Below are 17,671 nucleotides of genomic sequence, written 5' to 3'. Positions count from 1 at the left end.
TAATTTCATCTGCAAATTTAAATATTATCTTGATGTACTGGCCTATGACTTTTTTTTTTTTTTTTTTAAAGACATCTCCTCTCATACATGATTTTTCTCCACGTGCTTATTCCCACTCACTCAGGAACAGAGCACTTCTTTATGCCTACTACACAACAACAAACCACCAGAGTACTTACTAATTGTGTGCCAGTGCCTCCAACCAATTATTTGTATATTACATTGGATTGAAAAACATCTTCAGAGGCTCCTATCCTGTCTGGTTTTGTATCATGCCAATTATTAATTTTCAATACATTATCGAAATACAGAATTTATCTTTTGAATCCAATCATAACCTTTTCCTACCTTGGCAAATTAAGACTTACTTCACTTGCATCTTTGCATAACATTCTTACAGGAGGTTAACTTCCTATGGCAATTTTTTTCATAATGGCTGCTGCATTAGGAAACCTACTGTTCTCATTTTCAAGGCCTTTCAGAGCCTATCAACATCATAACTACTTCAATTCCGAATACTACATGCAGCAGTCTCATTGCTCATCCCTTAAGTCTTCAAATGCTTTCAAGCTTGAATGTGCTTTTTCTCATTCTATACAGCCTTTCCAGAGCAGCTCCTTCTAAACTGTCTACACAGCTCATCTTTCTCCACTTACAGTTTCAATGAATGGCCCCATTCTGTAAACCATAGGAAAAAAAAAAACAAAACAAAAAAACAACCTTCCAAGTCTTTGTGCTCAGAACAATGTCCAATCACCATATCATGGTATGGTTTTTCTTTTTAACACTAACTGGCTTTTACCCACTGTCATTGAGTTTACTCCTCCACTGTCAAAAAAGGAATGGGATTTTGTTGTTTCTGTTAGTTGTACTGCACTTTTAAAAATAACTCTTGGCCCATGACTGTCGTTATTAAGTGCCACAGTGAAAACATATTTCAGAGTGCAAGTTTCATTTGAGAATGGTCATTCTAAAATGGCTTAACTAAATCTTCATTTAAATTTACTCTGCTACCAGTAACTTGTAAGATCCAGCCTACAGCTTGACTCTCAGAAGAGATCTATTATAGCCTTGCTCTAAAGAAGAGGACAAAAAACTCTTTATACCTAACACACACAGTCAAAGCTCTAACCAGTGAAGTTTGACCACTGTATAATGGGCAGATGCATCGGCTTAGATTTTCAGGACAGAAACCCTGAAATATAAATAGGCTTATGATTACGAAGACCATCCGTATTCAGCAATAAAGATAGATAGAACTTCTAAGATTTCAGAAATCATTCCACAACTATGCAGTGGGATGCAGTCTCCACTGATCATTTATTCTCAGCAATATGCATAATTATGTTTCACATTTTTACCTGGAAGTGGTGGTGTTTGCTTTTCAGTTCTTTCGCCTGCCACCTCTTCCATAGTTTTAGAAATATCATCTGCATTCTTCACAGGCGTAGAGATGGCTCCTGGTTTAGTTGTTCTTTCATCTTCTCGGCTTCGAAGACTATATTAGAAAAAAAAGATTACACTCTGCATGTAGAATTATTTCTACAACCTAAAGCTTCTAAGACTAAAGAACAAATCTTTCTCACTCAGAAGTTCGTATTTGGCAGATAAGGAATAATTGATTACATATCGCTCTCCTAGGTTATTACAGTGTTGATATTTTTACCAGTCGAAAACTTAAGCATTTTGTCCCTAACTTTACGACAATTGCTCTCTAGATAGAGCTATTTCAAAAGAGGAAGGACATCGTAAAATGGAGTGCTGTCTTCACTGCACCCTGCTTCAAGCAAGTATGTCGTACATGTGGCCTGTAAATCCCACAATAAAACGAGAAACAAAAGAAAGAAGGAGAGAAGAGCAGTTATGATCCTTCACCCCTCCCTGTAGAGGTCACAGATTTTCAGACTTGAGGCTTTGCTATGATCACACTACTCTCTGGTCCTTTGTGTGGCAGCTGTCCTAGAACACAAGTGCCTGCCTGTGAGGCTCTTGGTACAGCTTTGCACAGATGAAAGGTAGAACACAAACACACCTCTGACTTCTCATCCTTCAGAGAAGATGAGGCCCTCAACCCACAGCTACTACATATCTATTGCACCTGAAAGCCGAAGAGAAATGCTTCTCAGCCATCCTTGTTTTAGAAAGAAGACAACTGGTCTCTTACGCATTTCCACATATGCTTAAAGCATAACACATAACCAGAAGGAATATTTGACAAATGAGAAAAGTCTCTTATTCTTTACACGAAGGGAATGTCTAAAGCTCTAAGAACTCATTTCTTATTCATTTAACTCATCAGATCAAGTATTTTTATTATATAGAGGTTACTTTGCTACCAGCTGTACCATAAGAGAACTGAACAGAATATATGCTGTATGTTGAAATGTTAGCAGTTACACTACCTGTTGAAAGAGAAATAATTTGATTCGGTTAGAACAGAACATCAAAAAGCAGCTGGAAAAACAAAAGTTAAATCAGCAAGCCAAAGGGAACAGCCCAAACATGTATTCTCTACACACACATGAAGTCATGAGACTCTCAAAATATCTATCAAGTTTGTGAAAGTTCACTAATAAGCAAGGCTATAAGAAACATCTGAGAGGAATAAGACAAGCAAACCACAACTGGTTAGCTAATATTATACTTGATTGTCAGGAAGTGGAAAGAAGAGGTATATTTTATGAAGACACCGATACCTCAGGGCAGTAGATACAAATTTCTCTCTCATCAAGGAGAGATGGGGAAGGTGTTGGAGAGTAAAGTCTATCAATACTAACAGCTAGATGGTGCTACTGGGCAGTGATGAGTATCAGCCTCCACGAAGTACAAATGTATCCAAAAAAGTCCATTACAAGGACTCCGGACTATTTAAGCAGAACCAGTACTTTAACAGTTAAATATGACTTGAGGAAAAAAAGCAAACCTAGCCATCGAAACCTTGCTTGAAAGAAAAGAGCAGAAGTAAAGATCTAAATACAAGCACAATGTGCTTTCATGTACAAACATGGAGTCTGAAACATCACAGAAACCAATCTTGGCTATTCACCAAGAAGATAGATATATTAAGATATATTAAGATATATTAAGACCTTCCACTACTTCTTCCCTTTTGTTTTAAAAGGCAGCTAAAAAGAAAAAAAAAAAACCTGCAATCCCACATTAATCTGGGAAGACAAAAGACATCTTTACACTGTAAAGAACCAGCTCCTTATAAAGAGTTTGTAAACACAAGGAGAGTGGCCTAATATTCAATAACCTCTTCATTATTGTTTTTATTATTATTTTTCAGATAAACCCTTTTGGCACTTCTACAATAAAGAAAACTGATGGTAACCCCTTTTGGTTAGAATATTAGACCTAGGCAAAACGAAACAAAAATAAGTTGTTGTTTGTTTGTTTTTTATTTTCTGTTCCCTAACTTCACCTGTAAAAGATTTTGGTACTCTTTTTCAGATTTCCAGCATGCATTCATTTGCACATAAAATTAAATGTGTAAGCTAAAAGCAGTGTTTTATTTTCAGTGTGAGATTAAGGTAAGACTGAATTCCTCATGCCTCTGAGAAGAGTTCCTGGCTTATTGAAAACAGACACTAACATTTATTTGTTTAAATGCCTAAGTGTCTTACATGTATAAACAAGAAGTCCAATAGTAATAAGCTACAACTAATTCCCCTCATCTCTCCCAAAGATTTCTGAGTAATCAATGTTTGTGAATGAGATATTACAGTTAAGTTTCCCTATGGGCGCTCTTTAACTGTTTTTCAGCATCTCCTAACATTTAATAGAAGGATTCCAAAACAGTAATATAAAAATAAGACAAAAAAAATACTGGAGTTACTATAGGAAGGCATAGTTCATTTTATATTTCATGTCCACATAGTCCAATAACACTTTAATTTTATTCAGCTTTTGTAATTGCATATAAAATACCATAAATATGGAAGAAAAGCTCTCAAGAACAGTAACTCCAATACAGACAGAGTACAGCACCAGATAGTCAGGTCAATACCTGAGCTCATTCACGTACTAGAAGCACGATGCTCTCAGACTGTGTTACATCTCATCTGCTACTGGCAAATACAGTCTACCAATTCAAGTGCTTGCAAAAGGTCAGCTCTGCTCAGTGTAAGATCAAAGTTTAAGTGGGAAAAAGGTGGTAGAAAGACAGCTGTGATAAATCAAAATGGAAAAGTCCGAACAGCACAGGAGTTGAATTTCTCTTTGCTTTCCTTAAGTTGTCCAGTAAGTACTGCATCGGTTTGCAAGATGATACAGGGGAATGATACGGGGGATGCTGTCACTGTTTCTACGTGATGGAAACTTGTCCAAAACCAACAGCTGTGCTTCCCATGAGTGTAAGGTGTTGTTAAATGTTTATGTGTTCTAACAGTACTGCTGAACATCTGTGCTGTGCCATGGCCCCCTCTACGCTACACCCCCATCCCCTTTTAATTATTTTTTTTTTTTTTAAAAGCATGTCTAACAGCAATATTTTTAAATAACCTTCAGTCACAAAATGCAGTCACAGCTACAAATTAGTGTAATCAATTTTGGTTACTGCTTCAAAACAAAAGAAGACTGTTTGCAACACACAGTAAGAATGTTTGCTTGCACAGAAAAATCTTGGAAAAATGACTGCAGGTTTTGTCCAAGTGTCTGGTTTTAGCATGTCTCAAACAGTGTATTCATGAGAAGACAGTAAGAAACAGGAGAGGCACATTGCTAAGTATATTTAAAATAGGGTTGATTTTTGTCCTAAAGTCCAGTTTTTCCACTTTTTTTTTTTAAACAAAAATGTAACAAACTTCTTGCACAACATAAAAGTTGACAGCTGTATTATGGAAGTCAGCCTCATCCTTCTCGCAATAATGACAATATCTACAGGTATTTCTTTAAGCTGCCACGTCTTTCTTGCTGAGGCTGAAGCATCAATCAGATCAGGAAGCATTTTTGCTATTCTAGTACCCAGGTGAGGAAGGCAGCACAGCAATGACAGGTCCCTTAGCGGGACTTCTTTCAGCTGGTGGAGGGCAGCAGGGAGATGCTATTCGGCAGGCTTGGCAGCACCTGGCTGTAAATACCACTTTTCAGGACGTCACACCAAAAGTTCAACCATCTTACTTCCAACAGTAAGACCACTTAGGTAAGACAGAATATGTATGATACTTGCCTTAAGGTACATCCTCCAGCTTAGTATGCACAGACACCCCCGACTCCGGCTTTTTAAGTACAGTTCTTAATACACTGTACTGTTAAAAGTTACCTTGAGTTCTGTGAAATTCTATCCTTAAGATACATTTTCCTCTAACTAAACAGTTTTCTTAATAATATCTTTCAAGTTGCACTTATCTTCCAAAACTGTAGTTCACTGTTAAGACATAAGCTCAGACTTCCTTTTGAAAGCCAGGAGATATTTATACTATAGATTTTATGTAGTACCCAACTTGGTATCAGGTGGCTAAAATTCTCTAAGTCTCTATAGCTACAAACATTTGCAGATTAAGTCCCTTCAACATAGAGGAACAACTAACAAGTGAGCTACCTCAATCCAAAGCTACCTCAGATACAAATCTAAAGCTAGCTTCTCATCCATGGGCAGAGAAATCTTCACATCCCTGTTGAGACTAGAAAAAGTTATTATACCCATTAAGAGTCCATCCTGATTTTGACGGATGATTTAATGTAAGTCTGCATACAGACTGACTAAAAGAACATCAGTAAAGAGCTGAGTTTTGAATGAGTTCACATGCTATCCATTTCCTTTACATAAGAATCTACTGGGTCCTTATGGATCTCTGGTTTCTTTTTAGGACTTGACAATGGGTAATTTATGTTTTCTGCTTACGGAAGATTACAAAAGTACAATTGGAACATGTCCTAGAATCTGAGTTTTAGAAAGACTGTTCAAAAGAGACATCACTGAGCTTCCCCTAGACTAAAGGAAACTACAAATGCTGCCTAATGCTTGGACAGGATGTTCAAGTAGCCATTGTTACGGAACTTCTATACACAGGAAAACTGCAGGCACACCAGTGTACCTACCAGTATGAAATACTGAAAAACTGACAACATTCAAGACCCTACCAGACACCGAAACACAAAACCTGAAACAAATATATTGGCAAATGTACTGTTTAGATGTGTACTCTACTGGTCACTGAAAATGTCAGTCTGCAGTTCAGCTTGTATGAGAAGACTGAGAAGATTCCTATGAATTTATCCTCATCAACATACACTTAAGTGTAACAGAGCATAGATATCTAAATAAGTTACTATCTTCAATAATTTTTCATGTCCTCCTTAAGTTAGGTTTGATAACTTTTCTTCCTCAGCTTATTCTCAAGCTCTCTTCCCCAAAGTTTTCCATTATATTTTAAGCAATGAAGCAATGTTGCAAACAATCTACTTTTGCAGCAAATCTGAACTTGCACAAATTCCTACAAAAAGAAGCTGCATTTCACGGGTTCTTTACGTGGCTCATGGCCCAACAGATTTTCTGATCTCGAAAGGGCCATGTCCGACAGGAAGGCAGTCCATGCCAGGGTAGCTCCTGTTCATAAAGCAGATAACAGATGCATTCCGAGTTCAGATAACTTCAAAGTTCCTTTTCAGGAAGGATTTAATTCTTCTGACAGCACAGTCTGTAGGGAGGAAGTGACCATCTACCTAAGCCACTGTAATAGGACAGGAAAGCACTAAGAGCAGGATAAGTCAGTTTCAGTTTTGATGGATTTTTCTGCATCCATTTTCGCACTGCATTTTAAACGCATGTTAAGGAACACAGGCTTCACATCTGACAGGGCGTCATCACCTTCACTATCAAGCTTTTCAAGGTGTCTCCTACTTTAAGGTTATATCCATGCAGAAGGCAAGGTATATGTGCTGTTTTCCCCCTTGGGCACACAAAAGATTACAAATAAACAGTAATTAGGTGTCGTTGTTTTATGGAACAGCTGGCTGCAATTTGGTTTTCAGAATTTTTGGTAGCATTTTCAAGTCTTCAAATACAGGCTGTGAATTTGAGATTTGCAACAGATCAGTTCTAGTGGTTTTTGCTCCGTCATCTATATGTGCTCAAGATGAAGTTCTCTTACTATTGAAAGATTTGTTCGATTTAAAATCAAGACACTTTTTGAATTCTGTTGCTATCTAGTGTCCACTTCCAAAATCAAATTGCCCAAATGCAAAAAAGGACATATTTGTTTTTCAAAGACTACGTTTCCACATGGCAGAATATTCTAAACCATACAAAACATGAATTCAGAAATGAGTCATTTAAAATTAGACTTACCTACTTCCTAGTTATCACATCAATGTCTCAGTATCAACTCAAATTTTAAGAAGTACATTACTAAAACTACATCTGCTGAGCAACACACCTTATTTTGCAGGAGTTAAATGCATTTTGAAAGAAAGTAATTTTTAAATAAATGTAGTAAGTAAAATAAAAAGCTTATACCTAAACAACTCAGATTTCCAATTTTACCCAGGTTGGACAATCAATAGGACTGTGCTACTAGTTAACTCAAGTAAGATTGTTATAGTTAATTTCTACATGAATCAAGATCTAACTGCATATGCCTCAGTAACATCTATTAATATTAGACTTGCATGGCCACACATATAACCATGTTGTAAGAACAAAATCACTTTTTTTTTTTTTTTTTTAAAAAGAAGGTAAACACAAGGATCTATTTCCCCTGAATTCTCAGGGCATTTGGATCATGATCAGCTGCATCTCTTGAGAAAAAGAAATCCATGTCACTACTACCATAATTCTGCATCACATTTGTCACTGTATAAATCCAAGCACTCCTACAAACTTAAATCTCACTTTAAATAGTTGATTTAAAAATAATACAATGCTGCCATCACCTGCCGTTGCTGGGCTGCTGTGGAGAATGTCTGGAATGGTCTGAAGGCTCTGACCTCTGGTCAGGAGATCGTGAACGACTGCGGCGGGGCCTGTCATGTGATCGGTTGGAATGATCTGATGCCAGCGACTGAATTTCTGAAATGTCTGTTAAATAAAAGTTGTTTTTTCATGAAATGATTGTAATTAAAATGGTGGCATGACCTGCTTAAATGGAAATAAGCTTTTGCAAAGATTTTTATGAAGATGCTAAAATCTATGTTTATTATTTCAAAAACAACTAAATAATACTCCTGCAAAAACAACTGCAAGAAAAGGAACTCTATCTTTTTCTCCACATTTAAGGTACAGATTTCAAACACATTCAAAAGAATTTACTCACATGACAATCCTACTCTGTCATCCTCCCCACCCTCCTCTCATCCCACTTAAGTATTTCACATTGTCAAAACACAAGGGATTCTCTGCCTTTGGAAATAATGTTTATACTCACCGTCTCTTTCTGAAGCATTAGCAGAATGAATACTGTCAGAAAGATCAGGGACGTTCAACAGCGTGGCTCGTTCATCTCGCTGAACAACCATCTTCAACTTGCCTTTGGACCTTTCTATTAGTGTTTTTGCATCTGCTAAGGACATATTTTCTGTCACTGTGCCATTTATCTGGAACAGTAAGAAAAGCACAGAAACTTACTGAAAAACACTGAGTCTCCAGTAAGGATGGTGTTTTTCTGTGTGATGATATTTAGAAATACTTAGAGATTTCTCCAAAATGCCATAGTTTACATTGAATGCTATACAATGGAAAACTACATCTCATCCAAACTGTAAGAACATAACACAGAAAATTATTTTCAAATTTCAAAGATAAAACATCTACCACTAATATGAAGCTCTTTTTTTAAAAAAAAAAAAAGTTATGCTTTTTACAACTAGCATCACAGTAGAGTAAGAATGGCACATTTTTCTGTACCAGCATTTGTGGCAAAACCTTATTAACAAATTTTGAGATACAAAACACTGGCTGTATGTATTATTACAAAAATCACATTCATCTGAAAGCAAGTTTTAGCATTGCTCAACAGCATCAGTCCACAACATTATACTGTATAACCAAGCACCTAGGTACAAAGCCTTGAACCATCCCAAACAATTATTTATTTTTAATTATACATTTACAAAAGGTTTCTTTGGTTACATAAGCACTAATTGTTCAAGTAAGACTTGTGGAAAAATACTTAAGACAAAAAATCGCTTTATAATTTCTCTTATACAAGAGGATTTATACTTAGATTTATTGATCCTCAAAGTAACTTCATCGTTACACATCATCTACTAACAATAATTATGCTATGAAGTGACGGTTGATTCTATGAACAATTACATTAATTAAATATCTCTTTGTGGTGGTGTGTTCAATTTACCATACCTTCAGTACAACATCTCCTTCTTGAATATTGCCATCTCTTGCTGCAAGGCTATCCTGTGATATTTCTTTCACAAATATGTGGCTTGCCAACCGTAGACCATACTCTTCATATAATTAAAGAAAAAAGAAAAGAATACTGATTAAGTTACAGTAAAGAAAAGGAAGATGTATCTGAAGATTTGCAATACTGCTTTACAGAAGATTTGAACTATGAACAGCAACAGAAGAGTGAACCTGGCACATGAAGGACTATGTAGAATTTCTCTATATATTTACCATTATATCAATTCTTCTTTTGACTCTGCCTATAATAATAGATGTTGCTTAATAGTTCAATTTATATGCTACATACAGTTTTTCCTCTTTCAAACTAGGAGGACACGGAAGACTCAGCTAAAATACATAGAATGTACAAAGTCACTAACAGAAGTCAGATGCACAATTACGATTTGTTTATACTATGTAATACTTTACCCTTTACTAAGCACATATTTTGGAATATGAAAAATATCACTAGAAACACAACAGCTGTTTTCAAGTTTTCAGCTAGCTACTTGTAAAACTGGCAAGCAAACTGTAACAGCACTGTTCATCAAGTCCATGAAGCCCTTACCACCGCACTGACTGATGCATTTGGCCTTTAAAAAAAAAAAAAAAAACAGCAAAGGTCTTAACAAGAGAATTCTGGAGAAGTTACCTTCATTCTTCCTTGATTTCACCAGTGTTACTTTGGTAGGTTTTGCAGGCTGACTGGAAGTAACTGATCTTCTGTCAGATCTCGGTGATAAGCTTCTCTCTCTGCTTGCGCTTCGGTCTCTTACCCAGCTCTTCTCGTGCCTTCTGTTGGAACTGGGACCACCACGGCTGCTTCTTGGATCACGTATCTCTTCATCATAGCTATCGTCATCATTTTCAGACACTGGTTCAGGTTCCTGTCGAGCTACTGGAATCTGAATTTTCTTCATCCTTCGGATAGTCTACAACCAAACATCGGTATCAGCCCCTGGCTGCATTGAAGCATGTCTCTTGCGCCTCCTAATTCTACATTACCACATTTAAGTGCATACTAATGGGTTTTATATCACATCGTATATCATATGTATGTCACAAGTACATACACAAGTCACATGTACATACACATATGTACCTGTATATATGTAGCCATATACATGTACACATACAAGCCAAAATTCTGCAAGCGCAAAAACGCTCCGTGAATGGTGCAAGGTACTTAAAGGAATCAAGTCCTACAGAGAACAATAAACTACCTGCAGAGCTCATTACAGAAGTTGGGGCGTGGGCGGCATGGGACAGGACAGGACACAAGACTAAGGGACTCGCAGCTGTGGTTAGGCTACAGCCTGCACTCCGAGCTCCCTGTGTCCTGTACCTCAGGCAACTGCAGGTGTGGGTATCAGTAGTACAGTGAGTAAGCAGAAGCATGCAGCTCTGCATTAAGTCATTTTCCTAAATGACTTTTTAAACCCTAAAACCTTGGGTTTAAAGTTTTTGTACTCATGCCCTTTTTTCCCCCCCATCAGCTTTGTCCTTAACCCAAAGACACTCCTCTGTTCAGTCTTTTAATCAGTACAATAAAAATGCCAACTCAAACTTTTTATTTTTACACACACACCCCCCCAAAAAAAGGAAAAAAATGAGGGTGGGGGGAGAGAAATACATTTCAGGAAAATCCTATTTTTCCATTTGTTATATTATACAAACATTAAACCCAATGGTGTTTGACTTGATGCATTCATTCAAACGGAAGTGACTAAATATAAACTTTATAATCCTACCCTTACATTGCAAAATCACCACACTGCACTCCACATCAAAATACAGTTTTATAAGATAAGAGAAATTCAGATGAATTTTGTACTTTGCAGCTTTTTTCCTAAAGTAGTGCAGTAATTTCTCCAGGATCAAAACATAAAAGAATCATTCTTCTTTATTCTGCAACTGTAGAATGCAAGTTGCTTACAAAATGCAAGCTAGCCACGATCAACTGTGTAATTCAGAAACAATGAAGTAATTTTAATATTGACTGTGTATAAATTGAGTCTTAACATCAAGGTGTGCTTTTTTGTTGCTGTTGTCATTTTGTTTCTTTTGTTTTTAATGTGTTTTTGTGGTTTTTTTTTTTTTTTAATGGGTTTTATTGTTGATCTTTTGTTTTAAAAAGAGAAAACCTTTCAGCAATAAAGATGGGCCATGACTTTCCTCAAGTGATAATCAGTAGCTGTGGAACAAATTCATAAGCCAACATGAAAATTAATGCCAAAACTAAGTTAGTTTCTCTTTCACAACAGCAATTAAATACATGATGCAAGTTTGTTCCTCAGGAGCCTGAAAGCCTTTATCGCTTCTAGCTTCCACCCATCTCCACATAAACCCTCCACTTAGACACACAGGTATCCATTTATCCTAAAGTAGCTAGCTGTGTTTAAACTAATATGAGGTAGAAAAAACACTCCTAGTATGTCATCAGGAACTTTGTAAACGCATTCTTGTTTATTAAAATAAACTTACTCTTGCAAGCTATATTAGGATACATCTGGGAAGAAATATTCAGTTCCTGGACTGCCAACCCCTTGGGACTGGTGGAAAACCTAAATTCTCACTCATCCCAAGTCTGATCACTGTAAGCTCATGACAACGGGAATCCTTTACACAAGGGGAAAGTTATACAAGACTAAAAGATTCAAAGTGATAGTCATGACATCCCACAAAGCGTGGGATGTGTAGCTAGCCTTTAACAAATACATGTAACAGTTAAAAAAAAAAAAAAAAGACATTTTCCAGACTTCTCCTTCTGCATCTATAAAGTATAGATTTCAACTATCCTGTGAATGTGAGGTCTGCTGGTTACAAAATGCCTAGTTATAGCCACAAGACAGTTGATGTGTAGAGAATCAATCAACAGAACAGAGTTGGGTAAAGGGAGTTTCAGGTTGGGAGTCAGGAAAAGGTTCTTCACTGTGGGGACGTTCAGGCACTGAACAGGCTCCCCAAGGCCGTGGTCACAGCACTGAGCCTGCTGGAGTTCAAGAAGCATTTGGACAGCACTCTCATACACATGCTGGGATTTTTTGGTGGTCCTGTGTGGAGTCCAGCATTCAACTCGATGATCCTTGTGGGTTCCTTGCAACTTGGAATATTTTATGATTCTACATATACAGATGAAATCTACAGACATACATTGGACTCGATGATCTTGAGGTCTCTTCCAACCTAGACCATTCCGTGATTACTAATTAAGTCTACTTAATTATCATCGAAGGGGAAAAACAAACACGTCAGGCGAGATTATCACTACAAAGGGATAAGCCTAGGTACACTCTCTCTAACAAGATCTCTTGAGAACCTGTTGCTGCCTAACAAAAAAGTAACAGAATCCCACAATGGAAGATGATTACCAATGAGTTCCAAGTAAGATATTTCATTGTTCTGTATCCAGGATTATGCAGACATATTCTGGTCTAAATAAACAATAGAATCCCCAGCCCATATACTGTCTTTTAGGAGACAAAAAATGGAAAAAAAAATCGTAGCACCAGATTTCTTTTCTTGGAGAGTAATTTTGGAACTGCATAACAAGTCCAGAATAAAATCTCAAGACTGATTTACAGAATTTGCCTTGTTCACATGTAACAGATTCCATGTTGTGTAATTCTAATGTTGTTACCAAATGTCAGAGGCCAAACTAATTCAAAGGCTCAAAAGAAAATAGATGTACTTGTGAAGGATCTGAACTCCTGCCTTCTTGTTATGAACTTCTATACAAAAAATAGAGGAACCTCATCAATACAGATTACCAGAACCCATCGCACTTTTTTAAAACAGGGTAGTTTTAGCCTTCTGCTGAAGCATATTAGTCGTTTTCCTTCTGCACAAAGAGGACAAAACTGTAAGAACTACAGCCTTTGCAGCACAGCACAATATTCTGTTTTCACGGAGTTGCGTATTTGAATCCCCTCTCTCTTTGCTAAAACCCACAAACCAGTCACTGGTACTGCTAAAAACTTGTTTTTTAAATAACTATTGTATTCTCAGTGTGCTATTGACAGCAACTCTCCGTAACTTTGAAGCCTGCCAACCTTCCAAAGCCATGTTTACATAAGCCACAGGGAGAGGAAAACATTCCTGATGAAAGTTCCAAGTCAGTTTGCACTAATGTAGATGGCCATTTCCAAAATAAAACCTGACTCTGTCTAGAAAGTTTAATTCTGTAACACCTAGCAAATATACAAGAAGTTCTATTATAAATTGCATAAATGAAAAAAAAAAAAAGAAAAACTATTTCTACCACCAAAGTAGACACCAGCTGAACATCACAGAAAACATTTAGGTACCAGAAGCCCTGCACAGCTCACCACACAGTCTTTTGTCTAAGGTTTAAATAATTGCTAAACCTACAAATGCAAAACACGGCACAATTTTTGCAACACTATTGAAGCATACAAGAGCACTTGAAATCCATCATCACAAAAGCTTTTCTACAAGCCCTAAAACCCTGTTTTGCTAAATTCAGAAGTTAAGCATTGTGATTTTTGTATTCTACTATTTCTGTAACATAAAAACTACTCTCAAAACTTCTATGGAAAGACAGATTGCTACCATCTAGTGATGATCTGTTCTGTTTAGCAAAGTTCAAAAGCCAGCCTGGCACTTTGAATAAGCCTACAAAATTACAGGAATTAAGGTAATTATACTTTACTTTGGCACACTGTTTGCTTAGTATAAGAACTATGTTTGTCTGAATAGGAGGTAAAGACCTTCAGCATACAGTAGCCAGGGAAAAACCTGATAAAAGGGCACTCAAGAAAGCAGAGAAAGATTAAGCAAAGCTGAAAATTGAATATTTGGCAGCCTGAGAATAACTTTACCGTAAAGAAAAGAAGTCTATTGCCATGCTACCCAAATATGATCATTTATATTATAATATTATTTTGGGTCACCCACGGGCCAAATCACCACTTAAACCTGAAACACCACTCCACTCAGCTATTTTGGTAGGTATTACTTAAGTACCTTGCATCATGCATGTATTTCATAGCAGACTGTGTACTATTTCACTCTTGGTCTATAGCTTCTGAACTTAAGGACACTTAGGTCAAAACATTCACTTACAATTTTGGCATTCTTCCCACTTTTCCTCAGTTGCTGAACAGCAAATGCATGCTCAACATTATCCATTGAAACGCCATTAACCATTGCAACACGGTCATTTTCTCTGAAAAGAAAAAAAATTACAACATGCAGTGAAAAATACTGGGGACAGAGCATACCTGAAAAAAATTACATACATTATAAACCTACTATACAAACACTTATAGATATCTTAAGAGCAAAACAATTGAGAGGTTAAGCTACCTCTGACAAAGATGCGTGCCCCAAGTTAGAATGCGGGTGTAGTTTGGCACTTACTGTAGCAGTCCTTCTGCTGGGCCTCCTTTCAGCACATCAGAAATAACTATCGATGTCTCACCACTCTGAAAATGAGGATTATCTCTTCCTCCAGATATTGCAATACCAAACCCAAATCCAGGGGCCTATAATTTAACAAGAGAAATAAATGTGTTTTCTGTTATTTATACAGTTACAATTCATGTTACTGTGTCAAACACACAGATCTCCTATGGAATGAATAGGACTTTTTGGAAGAAGGAAGGAATAACAAACCATGCAATGCCATTCAATCCATAAAGAAACAAGTTTTTTTTGTTAGATTTTTGTTGTTGTTGTTGGGTTTTTTTGTTTGTTTTTGAAGTAAAAATTCACTTCTAGAAGGCAGAGAAAAGTTTTGGACTACCGAATATTAATTGATCCCAACCACATTTTTATGGCTTGGGCCCCAGGTGGTCATCACTAACACCTTAATCTTCAGCAAGCCCAACACACCATACCACTGTGTTGAGACAGATTCAAAGCTGCTTTGCCACTTCCTGCAACACTTTCTTTGAGGTTTCACATTATGGCACTTCCTCAGTTTGACCTCACTCAGCTCAAACTGACAGGATCACAGCACACAATAGGAACTGTACCTGCGGTTGTATTAAGAAAAATACCAACATCACTTGTACCACTAAATATATCAGAATCTTTTCAGCACATTAAGTAATTTGCTTCAGTATTTTCCCTCTAAGGTGATCTGCCACTACAGTAAGGTCAGTGCCTATGAAATCATATTCCTGTTAAGCATTTCAAGATATAACAGTGATGCTTGCATTGCTGCCTGAAAGCAGCGAGAGTAAGAAAAACTCTCTCAATGTAATTGATCTGCAAACTGTCTCGCTCTCCCATCATTGCCCAGGAAACAAACATTATCAGAATGGTATTTCCATTTAAATGCCATAACCTGCTCAAGAATTTATTTTGAAATTCCGTGCTGTGCAGAGTATCAAGTCACTGAATGGGTTTCAGCCAATTTCTCCTGTCCATTCCACACCAGCATGCACCCCATAATGGAAAACTTATCCCTTTTGACTTCTCCAGAATTTTCAACAAACATGACCCAGTTTTGACAGTGAGTTTTATAACCCTACCATGACAGTGGAAGCAATACAGCAGTCTGCATCTGGCTGTAACCCATCTATGTATAATGTCCAGATTTACATGCAATAATTTCTGCTCAAAAAGAAAAAAAAGGTTCCCCATTTCCCCCCAGAAGAGAGGTCAGAAAAACATGGTCCAGATTGAGCCTACAAGCAGTGAATAGAACCATACAATATAAAAACAAGGATTTGGAGATGCACTGTTTAGAAAGGGAATTCAACAGTTAGCAAACACTGTGGCCAGGTACGAATAAAATAAGGTTGGTCTCAAAAGTGTGCGGGGGGGGGGCACATACTTTACAGCTTTCTTCCACATTCATTTTAATTCTTTCAAGGAAGACTGAACATCTTTTCAAATACATTCCAGCCAGATCAACCAGAAATCATGGCTGAGATTCAAGAATTACGAAGTGCAAACCTGTGCCATGCAGGAGGACAGTCTAAAGGATTAGAATGACCCCTTATGACCAGACTGAAGGGTTTTTGTTTTCAAATCATCCCAAGAGAACAACATATAGAACAGCCTACGAAAACATGCAAAAAAAAAAAACTTCTCCCCTTTCTCACACCACCATTTAATCTTTCACCCTCCTGTTACTGTAGAAAATTCAATTAGCACTATACTTGGGTGGGAAGGGGCAAGAAAAAGAGAGATAAAGATGACATTTAGGTCCAACTTCATTTAAATGTCCTCTTTTCCTAAATCATAAACACACAAGACAACTGGTTTCCTATTTAAATAACATCAAGTTCTTCTCTTCAAGAAGCCCTGAAAGGATGCAGTCTCATATGCAGGCAGTACTCAGGAAGACCACTCTGTAAAAGACTTTTGAACAACTGAAATTTAAGTCTTAAGAAATAACCCAAGTTTGAAAGTTCAAATCAAACCCTGAATCTTTTTGAAAATCTATAAGCTCAAATAAGGAAGCTTACAGTGAACTTCTGCCTACTACTTCTCGTAGTATCCTGCTGCCTACCATCAACCCAGAGGTACACGACAAACTTACCTGCCCTCAGAGCTGTAAGACAGCCTAGCTCTTAGAAATCTCTTGATTTAGTAGATGGAAATAATAAGATGATCACCACAGTATCTAAGATACAGACAGGTATCTTAGTTTTACTCCTGATCAGTTTAACAGCATGGGAACAGCAGGAAGCAATGTACACATGATTCCTATTTTACAAGGTTTAAAAAACACATCTAGTATTTAAACACTGAGAACATAAGTTCCAAGGATGAAAAAAATCCCACTTACAACACAAAGTGCATGGTTCCTCCTTCAAATCACTTACAGTTCACCTTATAAAAATAGAAAAACTCTCGGTAAAAGATAAACTGGAGCTATCTGGTAAGCTTTAACTGGATTTGAGGCTGGCTCAGTATTTTAAGAGCTACGTAAAAGGCCCAGAAGTTAGAAGTATAGTAGAGAAAGGGAACAAAAAAAGGTGGCTAGAAGTTCAAGCCTCTTCCCCATCCCCCCAGAATTGGATATAACAACTTTTATCAACAGTAGTTGGTGAATTGCAGCAGTATGTTAAATCACAGCAGTAAGATCCCGTATATGCTCCGTTACGGGTTCTGTAAGATACCTGAAGCACTTGGATCCAAAAAAAAAAAAAAAAAGTCTCACATCTGAAAAAAAAAAAAAAAAAAAAAAAAAAAAAAAGAAGAAACACAAAGTGCCTGAACTGACACATACATACTGCAACTACTGGGACTCAGTATACTCTGTCCCTAATTTGCAATATCATCTCTGGAACGTAAAGGTCAAAGAAAGAAACCCTACAGGAAGAAGTGAGTGAAGCTGCATTCTTC

General features: G+C 37.1%; 1 protein-coding gene across 6 annotated transcripts in view; it reads right to left on the bottom strand.

Annotated features, from left to right (window-relative positions):
- TJP1 (tight junction protein 1) overlaps nucleotides 1-17,671 on the bottom strand; it is a 78,131-nt gene that overhangs the window by 25,537 nt on the left and 34,923 nt on the right. For all 6 annotated transcript variants that reach the window (XM_082769273.1, XM_082769275.1, XM_082769272.1 and 3 more), the window contains exons 3-9: nucleotides 14,729-14,853; nucleotides 14,432-14,534; nucleotides 9,999-10,278; nucleotides 9,302-9,405; nucleotides 8,367-8,535; nucleotides 7,876-8,020; nucleotides 1,362-1,498 (exon numbers count right to left, since the gene is read on the bottom strand). In XM_082769273.1, coding sequence (XP_082625399.1) covers nucleotides 1,362-1,498; nucleotides 7,876-8,020; nucleotides 8,367-8,535; nucleotides 9,302-9,405; nucleotides 9,999-10,278; nucleotides 14,432-14,534; nucleotides 14,729-14,853 — 1,063 coding nt within the window. The remainder of the gene's footprint in view (nucleotides 1-1,361; nucleotides 1,499-7,875; nucleotides 8,021-8,366; nucleotides 8,536-9,301; nucleotides 9,406-9,998; nucleotides 10,279-14,431; nucleotides 14,535-14,728; nucleotides 14,854-17,671) is intronic.

This window comes from Aythya marila (assembly GCF_965140915.1).
Source record: "Aythya marila genome assembly, chromosome: 11".
In the NCBI taxonomy this organism is placed as follows: domain Eukaryota; kingdom Metazoa; phylum Chordata; class Aves; order Anseriformes; family Anatidae; genus Aythya; species Aythya marila.
The sequence above is the reverse complement of the archived record's forward strand: the minus strand, read 5'-3'. Positions and strand labels throughout refer to the sequence as shown.